At 48.6% G+C, this 12,154-nt stretch overlaps 6 protein-coding genes across 6 annotated transcripts; 4 read left to right on the top strand and 2 right to left on the bottom strand.

Moving 5' to 3' along the window:
* Nucleotides 1-526: 526 nt before the first annotated feature.
* Nucleotides 527-1,270, top strand: xyn11A (Endo-1,4-beta-xylanase 11A; the record flags this gene model as incomplete). The annotated part of the gene is made up of 2 exons (XM_031150510.1): nt 527-798; nt 871-1,270. 2 exons carry the CDS (start codon nt 527-529, stop codon nt 1,268-1,270), a joined length of 672 nt encoding a protein of 223 aa, XP_031005179.1.
* A 772-nt stretch (nt 1,271-2,042) lies between these two features.
* vps902 (Vacuolar protein sorting-associated protein) lies at nt 2,043-4,407 on the bottom strand (the record flags this gene model as incomplete). The annotated part of the gene is made up of 3 exons (XM_031150509.1): nt 2,043-2,219; nt 2,268-4,014; nt 4,064-4,407. The coding sequence occupies 3 exons, from the start codon at nt 4,405-4,407 to the stop codon at nt 2,043-2,045; spliced, it is 2,268 nt and encodes a 755-aa protein (XP_031005178.1).
* A 677-nt stretch (nt 4,408-5,084) lies between these two features.
* On the top strand, nt 5,085-7,199 carry atg15 (putative lipase; the record flags this gene model as incomplete). The annotated part of the gene is made up of 2 exons (XM_031150508.1): nt 5,085-5,285; nt 5,343-7,199. 2 exons carry the CDS (start codon nt 5,085-5,087, stop codon nt 7,197-7,199), a joined length of 2,058 nt encoding a protein of 685 aa, XP_031005177.1.
* A 149-nt stretch (nt 7,200-7,348) lies between these two features.
* echs1 (putative enoyl-CoA hydratase, mitochondrial) lies at nt 7,349-8,311 on the bottom strand (the record flags this gene model as incomplete). Its single annotated transcript, XM_031150507.1, has 2 exons — nt 7,349-8,079; nt 8,149-8,311. Coding segments are annotated over 2 exons (894 nt in total), but the record flags the coding sequence as incomplete, so codon positions are not given.
* Nucleotides 8,312-8,805: 494 nt separating this feature from the next.
* Rer1 lies at nt 8,806-9,565 on the top strand (the record flags this gene model as incomplete). Its single annotated transcript, XM_031150506.1, has 4 exons — nt 8,806-8,874; nt 8,953-9,070; nt 9,129-9,428; nt 9,480-9,565. 4 exons carry the CDS (start codon nt 8,806-8,808, stop codon nt 9,563-9,565), a joined length of 573 nt encoding a protein of 190 aa, XP_031005175.1.
* A 729-nt stretch (nt 9,566-10,294) lies between these two features.
* On the top strand, nt 10,295-11,731 carry SPAC664.03 (RNA polymerase II-associated protein 1-like; the record flags this gene model as incomplete). Its single annotated transcript, XM_031150505.1, has 2 exons — nt 10,295-10,565; nt 10,617-11,731. 2 exons carry the CDS (start codon nt 10,295-10,297, stop codon nt 11,729-11,731), a joined length of 1,386 nt encoding a protein of 461 aa, XP_031005174.1.
* Nucleotides 11,732-12,154: the final 423 nt, after the last annotated feature.

Genomic DNA, 12,154 nt, shown 5'->3' with positions numbered 1-12,154 from the left:
TGGCGAAATGAAAAGTGCCCAAAGATCCAATGGCGAAACTCTAATTCAGTGCCGTTTCAGGCTTCGCTCGCTAAAGGGTTATTAGGCTGTGTCGACGTCGACCCCCAGTAAGGCGGTAGTTTTCCCTAAAGTGCCGTCTGTCCTCAGTTAAATTAGCCAAGAATCGTGATTGGCTCAAATCGCGCAAAAGAGCTCCCTTCCAAATTTAGCCATAGCCAAATAATCGGGACTCACTGCATGTTTCCACCGCGGACTCAGAACGTATTTGGAAATTGCGGGGTGCAGCTTCCGAACAGCCATCAAATCTGCTGAACACGGGCCATTTATGACACCATGCGAAATGAAATACCCCTCCCCCAAGAACAGGAAACCTATGGCTGTTTTAAATTAATGTCACGTCCTTGTTCAATAGGTGTGTTTTTCCGTCGGCATGAGAGTATAAAGGTAAAGTGTTTGCCTACGAAAATAAAAGCGAAGTTTTGCCTACGTGAAGAAGCACTTAACATTGCAATCTTTAAACGTCAATATGGTCTCGTTCTCATCACTTTTGCTTGTGGCCTCTGCTGCCATCGCTGGTGTTTACGCCGCCCCTCATTCATCAGCTGGTAACGTCCTCGCTCCCCGCGACGGAACTCCAAGCAGCACTGGCACCAACAACGGATTCTACTATTCCTTCTGGACGGATGGAGCAGGCAATGTTACCTACTCGAACGGAGCAGCTGGTACATACACCGTGGTGTGGTCAGGTGACGCTGGTAACTTTGTTGCTGGGAAGGGTTGGAACCCCGGAGCCGCCAGGTATTGTGCATGCATCCTCTTTTCTTTGAAATTATGATTGATTGATCATTCCATCTGACATTACATGAGCAGAACCATAAATTTCTCCGGCGCCTACAACCCGACCGGCAACAGCTACCTATCCATCTACGGCTGGACGACGGACCCCCTCATCGAGTACTACATCGTCGAGAGCTTCGGCACCTACGACCCCTCCAGCGCCGCCACACAGAGCGGCAGCGTCACGGCCGACGGCTCGACGTACAAGATCCTCGAGACCACACGCACGAACGAGCCGTCTATTGAAGGTACCGCGACCTTTCAGCAGTACTGGTCCGTTCGCGAGACCCATCGCACTTCGGGGAGCGTCAATGTCACGGCGCATTTCGAAGCGTGGGCTGCGCTGGGAATGACCTTGGGTACCCATAATTACCAGATCCTTGCCACGGAGGGGTATCATAGCAGTGGGTCCGCTACCATGACTGTTTCCTAGGCGCTGTTTTAGGTCAAGATGCGGTTCTTGGGGATTGTGATGGCCTGTTGTGTGAGGGTTTGGAGATGTACATAGGAGGGCCAAGGGATTTAGCTACCTACTTATTTTCGTGTATATACACCTAGTCAACTGAATATGAATTTGCGCTGATTAACTGGGATACTTGTACCTTGACCTTGAATGATGACTTGGAAGTATATAGGTATCAAATCCTCAAGATCTGCACTTCTCGCCTTCTCCCATTAGCTCTATCCCTTGGAATGCTACCAGTGCGTGGAATGATCAATCGCAGTGAAAGTGAAAAGTCTTTCAGGCTAAATCAACTCTTGAATAGGCTATCTTGATTTGCTTTATAGTTAATGATTGTAGACTACAATACACGGAAACAGAACAGGAAATGAGGAAATGAATATAATTGAGTATCAAACGTGACTTTGAATTAATAGTAGTACACTAGAAGAACCCTTTAGCCACTTAGCAGTATTGAGGTAAGAAAGAGATTTTCACTGACTTGTTCCTGCACATGAGACGTTCACAAACCTAACCCGTCTCCATCCGTGAAATGAATTATATGCATCTGATTTGATCTTATCTTGGAAAAATATCAGACGGAAACCCTGCGAGTGGCTTCATTTAGCTGCGAGGAGCCCGGCTTATCGATCTACATTCTCAATCCACCCAATGTTTCCCAAGATACTCCTACTAACGCCGTAATACCCGCCGGTTTATTGCAAACAAAGCCCTTCAAATCGGAGCATTTCTATAGACAAAATCAAACAGCACCGATATCCTTCAACGCCCCCGCAAGCCGTCTATAATCTCTTAGAAGCTCAAGTACCTCGTTGAGCTTCATATCGCCTGGATTTTGTATCTCCATGAATCTTTTGATTGGTGGTGCAATCTTGGGGATTTCTTTGGGTGGCAGTGATGGTGCGAGTTCTGGGAAGGTCTGAAAGATGTTAGTATATGAGGTCGAAGAAATGATGAGAAACCTTACGCTCGTCAAATCAGCAATACCACCATCGGCTATTGGTTTATTGCCTGGTGTGGCGGGAGTTGAGGGTGGTCGTCCGAACCCAAAGCCTCGCGTCATGTTCATGCTCGAAAACCGGTTAATGGGGTTTAGTGAGTTGCCTAGATTCCGCATCGACTCCACGATTGCAGGATTCGCTGGCGATGCAGGATGGTGCAATGGCGGAGGGTGCAATGGCGAGGAAGGCTGCTTCTCACCACCTTCCTCGGCGAATGCCACTTTCTTGCTACTACTCGCACTCTGCGAGCTGTCTGTACTTCTGTCTCGAGCAGCCGCCTTGCGGCCTCCAATCAAATTTAGCATCTTATCATCCGGTTTGAGTGCAGAATCTCTACGCGGCCGCCCTGTATTCTCTGGGCTGTGAAGCGAGCTGGCACCACTGGCTGATGCGTCGTCTTCAGGAGGAGGCGTGCTGACGAGTTTTCGAGCATCATCTAATGTCTTGGGGACAATGATATCAGACGGCTTTCCTGTAAGTTCCTCCTGCCGTTCCTTGAGCTTCCCAAGCAGGAACTTATAGGAACCCTCAAGGGAGAGCCCGATTGACTTGAACCCTTGGTCTGCTGTATTCAGAACTGCGTCTCCAGCTGCGCCAAGCACCGCAGGTGGCTGGAACATGTCGCTGATACTGCGGTTGTGCTGCACGGATGGTCGAGCACCTGTAGGAGACGATGGAGTTGTGGTGATGGTGGGACTAGCACTTGTGGCAGTGACCTCGGCGGGCGATAACCCGGCTGTAGTAAGATGCGCAGGAGTCATCGAATTAATTGTTTTTGGAGTAGATGGGCGACTGTTGGACTTTGGTCCAGAAAGAGCCTCGTCCTCTCTCAGAGTTGCTAAATCCACGGTCTCGAGAAACGTGATAGCAGCTTCCAAATTTGTCAAACAATACGCAGCTTCCCCATCAATCTTATTCTCATTTCGAAATCTCTGGATGAAATGTAGATTGCTGATAACATCAATACCTTCAGGGCGAGATGTAATTAGAGTATAGATAAGCATAGGCATGATCTCGTCCGCCGAGGAAGATGGATGGAAATGTGATAAAGTGTCGACGATGCTTTTGTGTGCTGCTTTAAGATGGACAAGCTTTCCAAGAGGATACTTCTCGTTACTCATAGCCATCAGCTCATCTCTTGCTCCTTCTAGCCATGCTCGGACTTCTTTTTCTCTGGTTTGCATCGCTACTGGGTCCTTGGTTGCTTGTCCCAAATCAACATCTAGATCGTTGAGACCAATTCCAACTACTGATAAAGCTGCAGTCTTGGAGCGCAACTTCTCATCCTTTTCCTCATCTGTAGTACTTCTATGTCTCCATATCCGATTGTAGATGCTCTCGCATACCCTCCTCTCGACAGCCTCTTCCAAAGCTACCCGCTTGTGCTCCAGGGCTTTCCTTGCTCGTTTTCGATCAGCTATTTCATCGGCCGTAAGCATCTGCTGTTCCGAATCGTTCCTTTCTGATGGGGGTCTAGAACGTTCTTTATTATTGCTAATCGAGACTGCCTTTGCTCTTATCTTACTCGCCGTAGAGGAGAGAGAGGACATCGAGGGGGACGGTGAACTTGCTCGGTGCTGGCGAGAGGAAAGTGCCGAGATATGTGTATTGATATGTGTAGCAGCAACGGCATAGAAGTCTTGAAATAGTGTAGATAACTTGTCGACCGTTGGCGGGGTAGGATGGATTTTGGCAGATAAGGAGTCGATGAAGCTACCAATAGATTAGTATCTGTAATATATTGGGGATTTTCTAGACTGACCCATCCGTCAGACTGACAAGCTCAATGGGAAGTTCATCAAAATCTGAAGGTAGCTTCCCGGAAGCCTCGCCTGTTTCATCCTCGGAGGACTTCTCGAAGGCATCCGCTTGCTTCTGAGGTAACCTCTGAGATTTATCTGGCATGGGTTCCTGTGGATCAAAGCCATTTTGTATGGTATTGGCCCGTTGAATTCGATTTGTATGATCTGGGCTGGGCGGTGCTAACTTGGAGAAGGACTTGGATGTGTGGATGGTTCGAGGACGTTGGGAGTCACTCTTCTTGTTTCCAGAGGAAGCCATGAAATCCGGTAGCTTGATGGCCATTTTGTCAGCAAAGGTGATCATTTTGGGGAAAAGCAGAAGGAAGGGGAGAAGCAGCCGGGAGAAGTATATATTACCTAGGAGCTCTCGCGGATCGCCGAGCAGTGTTGCATGAATGACAAGACCTGAAACTGCGGTCAAGCCGAGGACCACTTGGAAACGAATGTGGATAAAGAAATCGCAACTGTGAAGAAGAAGAAGAAGACGATATGTGTGAAATGTATTATTACATGTCCACAAAGCCAGAGATAATCCCAACTCCTGAGTGAAGAAGTCCCGGCCAGGAGTTATGCCTCACTCAATCTCCTAACCGCTGATAGGCGCGCGGAGAGTGAGTGCATTACTTCTACCTAGGATGACGCGCCACAAGACCCACAATGAACAGCCTAAGTATATCTAGTACCTATCAGCGCGAATATCTGAGCACTCATTGTCTCAACTGCCTGCCTGCCGTACAGTACGTGCCCCATGATAGATAGGTACCAGCCCAGCCAACCATACAGTACTGTACAACATCCCAGCAACACTCATCCCAGCAATCCACCCTACGCCTCTCGCGCCCACATGATGCAACGCCTCTTGCACGGTTTATGATCGCCTCAAGTCAAGTGCACATTGCATTCGGAGCAAGTCATCCACTTCATCGTTCGATATCACAGCTCTGCTATGTTTCTTTACCTTCACCAAGACCTTTTTTGAAGATGCCTATACACCGGCAATCAAGGTGCACTTCTGCTGGCAGAGTCACATCCCGAATGTTGCTCTCGTTCCTGTTGTTATCGGCACCGATAGCTGCATCTGGAGGGGATTTGGCCCGTCAACAACAACACCCAGCCCCAATTTTGCCTCCCATACCTGCGACTCCTCTAATTCAAGATCCTGGGCGTAACGAACATATATTTGTAGGTCATATTCTTGGAGTTTCGTACATTATAGCAAGCTAATATTCCAATAAACAGACCTTACGGCATGTCTTCCATCATGGCGACCTCAACCGCCCCACTCAGCATCTACGGCATGATGTTCCGAAAGAAGAGCCGTCTTTATGGATAGAAACAGAAGATGAAGGGACAGTTGAGGAGGTGAATCGGCCATTGGTTGTTCGAAGCAACTCTATAAACATACATCGATTAAAGGACCGACGCCCCTCGGTGGTAGACCCTATGGTGGCTGCAGCCCGGGAATACGACCAAGTATGGGCATCGTCACCAGATATTTGGACTTTCGATGAAGTCCGTGGGCCAAATATTACCGACCCCGAAACTATCTTGACTTTTGCTCAAATGGCAGCCAACGCCTATGTGGACGTCCCTGATACAGGCAATTGGAAGGATGTAAATGGGGGCTTCAATAGAACGGATGACCGGGGCTTTGGTTGGGACAGCGATGGGCTTCGAGGATATCTATACGCGGACGAGACGAACTCTACGATCGTTATCGGCTTGAAGGGGACGACTCTTGCTATTTGGGATGGAGACGGAACCACGACAAATGACAAGGAGAATGATAACCTCTTCTTCAGCTGTTGTTGTGGGCAACAGGGAAGCTACCTTTACCGTACGGTTTGTGACTGTGCTACCGCGACATATACTTGCAATTTGACCTGCCTCAAGCAGAGTCTCAAGAAGGAGAACCGATATTACGCGGCTGCTCGACATCTCTATAACAACGTCACAGCGCTCTATCCCAATTCCGAGGTTTGGATGTCAGGCCACTCTCTTGGAGGTTCTGTCAGTGCTATGATCGGCCTTACGTACGGGAACCCTGTTCTTACTTTCCAGGCTGTCCCGGATGCGTTACCTGCAAATCGGCTTGGGCTTCCAGTACCCCCAGGAGTAGATCCCGATAGACCAGGGCAGCGGGAATTTACGGGAGCTTACCATTTTGGCCAGAATGCCGATCCAATTTATATGGGAACATGCAACGGAGCTACGGCCAGTTGCTCTTATGCCGGCTATGCGTTGGAAAGTGCATGTCATACTGGACGAGAATGTGTATACGATGTGGTCACAGACAACTCTACGAGGGTTTCTATTGTCACGCATCGAATCATATGGGTGATCAATAATGTACTTACGAAGTATACGACAGTACCAGAGTGTAAATTTACCCCTGAGTGCTACGACTGTCCCTTGTGGAAAGAAGTCACTGGGAATAGCACTAAGACATCCACTACTTCCTCTTCCACTTCCACCACCCGAACGAAGACTAGAACATCGACCTGCGAAACTCCTGGATGGTGGGGCTGTTTGGATGAGACGACCACGACTTCTGGTATAACTACCACTAGCAGTAGCAGCACTACAACCACGACATCAACATCAACATGTAAGACTCCTGGGTGGTTTGGCTGCAATGATGAAACCACGACGACTAGTAAACCACAGACTACAATTCCAACAGCTACAGCTACACAAACCAAGCATACAGAGTCATCGACGATCACGTGTGAGACTCCTGGCTGGTTCGGTTGTAATGATCCAACTTCGACCGCAGCTCTGACTTCAGCCTCACACTCTACAGCAGAGTGCAGTTTACCAGGAATGTTCTGGGGATGTTATGACCGAACTACAACACATACTCAATCTCATCCCATTACCTCGCCACCTCCGATGCCTACTGTAACTTCAACGACTCGTGTGCCTAGCAAGACAAGCAGCTATTCCTGTACATCCCCCGCTTGGTTCGGGCTGGTCTGTGAGGACCCCTCGCCTGTACCTACAAACTCACCAGAGAAATCACATTGTTTGCGACGAAGCTGGCTTGGGTTCTGTAGAGATTGGTCAGGTACGAATGATGTTTATAAAGATATCTAGCATACATACATATTCGAATTAGAAGGAGTCGGCAATGGATGAAATTTGGGCGTTGGTACAGCATAGGCGGCATTCAGGATTTTTAATTGGAGCAGCGGCACATCTCAGTTTAGAGCAAATATACCATACATATCATATCTACAACTCATCTATTTGTGCGTCCACTCAGGCTTCTTCTTCTCCGCAAAAGCCGTCATCCCAATCTTCTGATCCTCACTCCCAAATAAAGAATGGAAAACCCTCCTCTCAAACTCCACTCCATCCCTAACCCCCAGATCCTGACTCTTATTGACCACCTCCTTGGCCGCCATAACCGCCACCTTACTATACCCCGCAATCGTCTCTGCCGTCCCCAACGCCCCCTCCATCAAATCCTCATACGTCCCAAACGTCCTCGCCGCCACCCCCCACTCGGCCGCCTCCTTCCCCGAAAACGTCTTCCCCGTCAATATCAACTCCATTGCCTTTGCCTTCCCCACCGCCTTCGTCAACCTCTGACTACCCCCTGCCCCAGGTATCGTGCCCAGCTTGATTTCCGGCTGGCCGAAATTCGCAGTGTCTGTGCAATATAGAATATCGCACATCAGCGCTAGCTCGCACCCGCCTCCCAGCGCGTGTCCGGACACGGCGGCTATGATGGGCTTTTTTATGGTGCTGGTGAGCGAGGACCATGATTCTATGAAGGAGGTTGTGTAGGCTTCCGAGAAGGTTAGGGGGGCCATTTCTTTGATGTCTGCGCCGGCTGCGAAAGCCTTTTGGGAGCCGGTTATGATCATGGCGTGGATTGATTTCGAGGCGTCGAAGGATGAGAGGGCGCTGTTGAGCTCGTTTATTAGGGGGGTGGAAAGGGCGTTGAGGGCTTTGGGGCGGTTGAGCGTTACTGTGGGGGTAAGGTGTGTTAGTAAGTTATTTCTGTATGGGGAATAAGGGAAGAGGATTGGGAAAATACTTTGACCGACTCCTGGACGGGGTTCTGTGGTTTGGATATACTCGTATGACTTCACTGACCAGGCCGAGGAGTTGCGAATGAGTGCGGGGAGGGTTGAGGGTTGGAATTTGAAGACCATAGGCCTCATTGTTCTAGATGTTTTCATCATTTTGAGAGAGTTTCTTCTGTTGGCTTTAGTTGTTGAGCTGGATTCCAATTGAACTGCTAATTCAAAGGAAGAAGCAAGTTGTAGAGTAAGTTATCATACAAGTACTCCAGAGTAACATCATACCTCGCTCCTCAGGGATGAGTTACCGATAAAAGCCGGGGAAGCTACCCCTGTCACAATCATGCGAATGACTAAACAAGACGATGGAGACAAGGACAAGTAAAGTAGGGGTAGGTAGGCTAGGTAGGTTAGGGTTAGGTCTCTTTAGGATTTGATGCGGAAAAACTACGGCCCGTGCTTGCCTCCTGGCGCAGCGCAGATGCAGGGGCAGGAAAGAAACGCGAACAGGTGTCGAATTCAACGCATTGTGAGCAATTACGAGTCCCTCTTTATCCACCACTCTTGCGCCATTCAACTTCAACCACACTCGCCCACCCAGTCCCTCGTCGCATACGCTCTTCGGTTTCAGATTCGATAATAATACCTACCTAGGGAGGCGAGACGCGAAGATGGATTCCATTGAGCCTGAACAAACCCCTTTTGCGGCTGTGAGCGCGCATACATCGCGCATTCAACGTGTAAGTTCTGGATCGGGCTGCGTTGATGGAGACAGATTCTGGAGATGGGATGAATGAAGCTGATAGATATGGGAATAGCAATACCAGGCATGGCTAGATAAATCGACGCCGTTTGTACCTTTCAGATGGCTTGGAACTGGCGGACTTTTATTCGTCTTCTTCCTCCGGATATTCGTCGCGCAAGGATGGTACATTGGTATGGCTCTCCAGACCACTTTCTCGCAATACATATTCTAACGGGTATATCCAAATAGTGGCATACTCGCTAGGAATCTACCTCCTAAATCTCTTCCTCGCTTTCCTCCAACCCAAATTCGACCCCTCAAATGAGGCTGTAGACAATGAGATGGAAGACGGTGCGGCCGGTGGCCTGCCCACAAAACAAGACGAGGAATTCCGTCCTTTCATTCGCCGTCTTCCTGAATTCAAGTTCTGGTATTCGGCTACGAGAGCAATTGCTATTGGGTTTCTCTGCACTTGGTTCTCCATCTTCGATGTACCGGTTTTCTGGCCTGTGTTGGTGGTTTACTGGCTCATTCTATTTGCGCTGACCAGTAAGTTTTCTTGGAGAGTGGGGGAGTGGGATGAAAGCTAATGTGGAGTAGTGAGGAGACAAATCCAACATATGATCAAGTACCGATACGTACCGTTCTCATTCGGTAAGGCGAAGTACAACAAGAACAGCAATTGAGCGGACGACTAAAAGCTGGGGTTTGAGGATGCAGGTGACGGATATGTTGATGTATGGCGGCAGCGTCATTTGTATAAAAATGCTGTGCTTGTATCTGATGCGCGGAGTGGAGAGGATAGAAACGGAGCAACAAACTTTACTGCCCTTTAATCGATGATCAAACCTTCTCTATCGAATATACCTAGGGATTAAGAGTGGGCATCAGGGGGTCAATGCTAGATGCTAGGCCATAGATAGAAATACGATACAACGAGCTATTCTGTTTGGTTGGAGTACTTGATTCTGGTGTTCCGGCTATGGCTTACTAAGTTGCAAGCAGACAAGGTAATGATTGTCTTGAATGGCTTGGGGATATCCTGGAACTGAAGTCTGGAACTGAGGTCCTACTTAGCAAGCCTCCCCTCGTATGTTTCTTTCTCTTTCTCCCTGGGTTTGAGAGGCAAGTAACATGAGACAATTGTTCGCGGTCAAGTGGGCTCCTTGGAATGTTTCTATTCTTTCCATATTAATTTGTGGAAACTCTTATTACACTGGCCGCTTCATTCTGTATTTCAAGTTCAATTGAAGTTTGCCAAACCTTGGATCAGTTGAAAAAGGCACCCGCATGTGATCAAGCGGGCGGTGCCAAGCAAACACTCTTCAGCCTCGTCCAAAAATCTACGCGAAGCGCGATTAGCCTCCGAATCTGGAACCCAACCACACTCCTCATCAACTATCATCAACATCATCATGGCATCTTCAGCTCCTCGAGGCGCAGAGCGCATGATCCATCAAGATTACATTGCGCGAATTCGATATTCCAATGCCTTACCACCACCTCCAAACCCGCCCAAGCTCCTCGACATCCCGAATACTGGCCTTGCCAGCGGTCAATACACAACACCTGGTTTTGCTGGACGACTTGCGCGAGAACAGCCGCTCAATATCGAGGCCGATGCCGAGCTTGGTATGCCACTGGATCTAGTGGGCATGCCAGGTATCTTCGATGGTGATGAGAGTTGTAAGTAGGAAGCGCTATTTCACGACGCAAGGACTTATTCTGTGTCTACAGCTATCCAAGCACCAGTACAGCCACCAGTACCTCATCCTCATGATCGCGCTCTTCTAAGACCTCTATCGACCCTTGGAAAGCCCAAGTTCTCGGACTCTGGCGTGTCTTTCCTTCGACGTACCGAATACATCTCTTCTTACACATCTAAATCACGATTCGACTCTACGACTTCAAGATCTTTGATCGATAATGTTGGAAATCGAACTAAGAGAGCGCCCCAAAGCATCGACAAGGAATCACCGACATATATCAAAGCGCAGGTTGAGAAGAGCTTCCAAACGGCAGCATCAAATTTGAAGAATCCTACAACGGTGCGACATCCTTCAAAGCGAAACCTAAAGCTTGTGGATGCGTACCCCCTTCTCCCGGATCTCGATTCCTTCCCAGATGTTGGAGGATATGTCACTATCAAGTTTCTCACCAACCCCGTGCCACCAAGTACGACCTACGACATTCGCATCGAAAACAGTTTGCTGAAACCAATCGAGGGAACCGACGAAGAAGAGCTGGTGAAACAACAAGCAAGAGAGTTATACGAGCGAGATCCAGAACGTAACCCACCTCCAGACGACACAATCGAGTACGAATTCTTCATGGCGGAAACGCCCTCCGGTGCATTAAATTTCAAGCGCAAATTCGACGCATTGGACCCCGAAAATGACGACGAGGAACTCTACACCGAGAAAACCGGCACTGGCGAAGGCTGTTTCCGCTTCAAGCGAATACGCGCCTACGAAAGTGCCCTACAAACTGGTTCCGTGGGCGACAAATACGACGAGGAAGTCGTGGTCGCTTTACACGATGGCAAAGATGGGCTTCATCAAAAGGGCGCTTACTATTATCCCATTGTGCAGAGAACAAATATTCGGCCACAGAGACAAAAGAATATCAACAAGAAGATGAAGCGGATTGTGATGAATGATGAGGTTACGGATTATGTGGATGTGAAGGTTGAGGAGGCGGATGAAGAGTTGAAAGCTGCGAGGGGTTTGTTTGCCGAGAAACCCTATGGAGAAGAGGAAGAAGAAGAAGCGGCTGATGGACAAGCGGAGAGAGAGATTTCGAAGACACCAGAAGCGAATGCGGAGGATGGGAATGCGTCTGATAGTGGATGATTATCTTCTCAAGAGTAAGATTTCGGATTTTGTGGAGGGCATGGCACATGGCGTTTCTTTGGAGGGAATGTATAACAATAAAAAGGAGCAAAATGGATAGATTTATCTGCGGATCCTCTGCGAAAATACTTTACAAATGCCAAAAGAGATTGGCTTAGTGGCCGTCCTCGCTCTTGAGTGTATCTCCAATATCCTAATTTTCTACCTTCATCCGATGAATAACCATGCAGAAAGGGGATATTCAGTACCCCAGACCTACTATATCTGTCTTTCAAGCTCCCCCATCACTCAAGATTTGGCACACTATCTTCCGCGGAACCCCAGACCGGTCTATTCCTGAAGAGGAGTGCGCTTCTACCTTTTCTCTCTCTGGACAACTCATTATCGGTTATTCTCTTATTACCAAGTGGGCCGATCGACCAT

This window comes from Lachnellula hyalina (genome assembly GCF_007821495.1).
Source record: "Lachnellula hyalina strain CBS 185.66 chromosome Unknown contig00070, whole genome shotgun sequence".
Taxonomy (NCBI): domain Eukaryota; kingdom Fungi; phylum Ascomycota; class Leotiomycetes; order Helotiales; family Lachnaceae; genus Lachnellula; species Lachnellula hyalina.
Note: the sequence above shows the minus strand (reverse complement) of the source record. Positions and strands in the feature narration are given on the sequence as shown.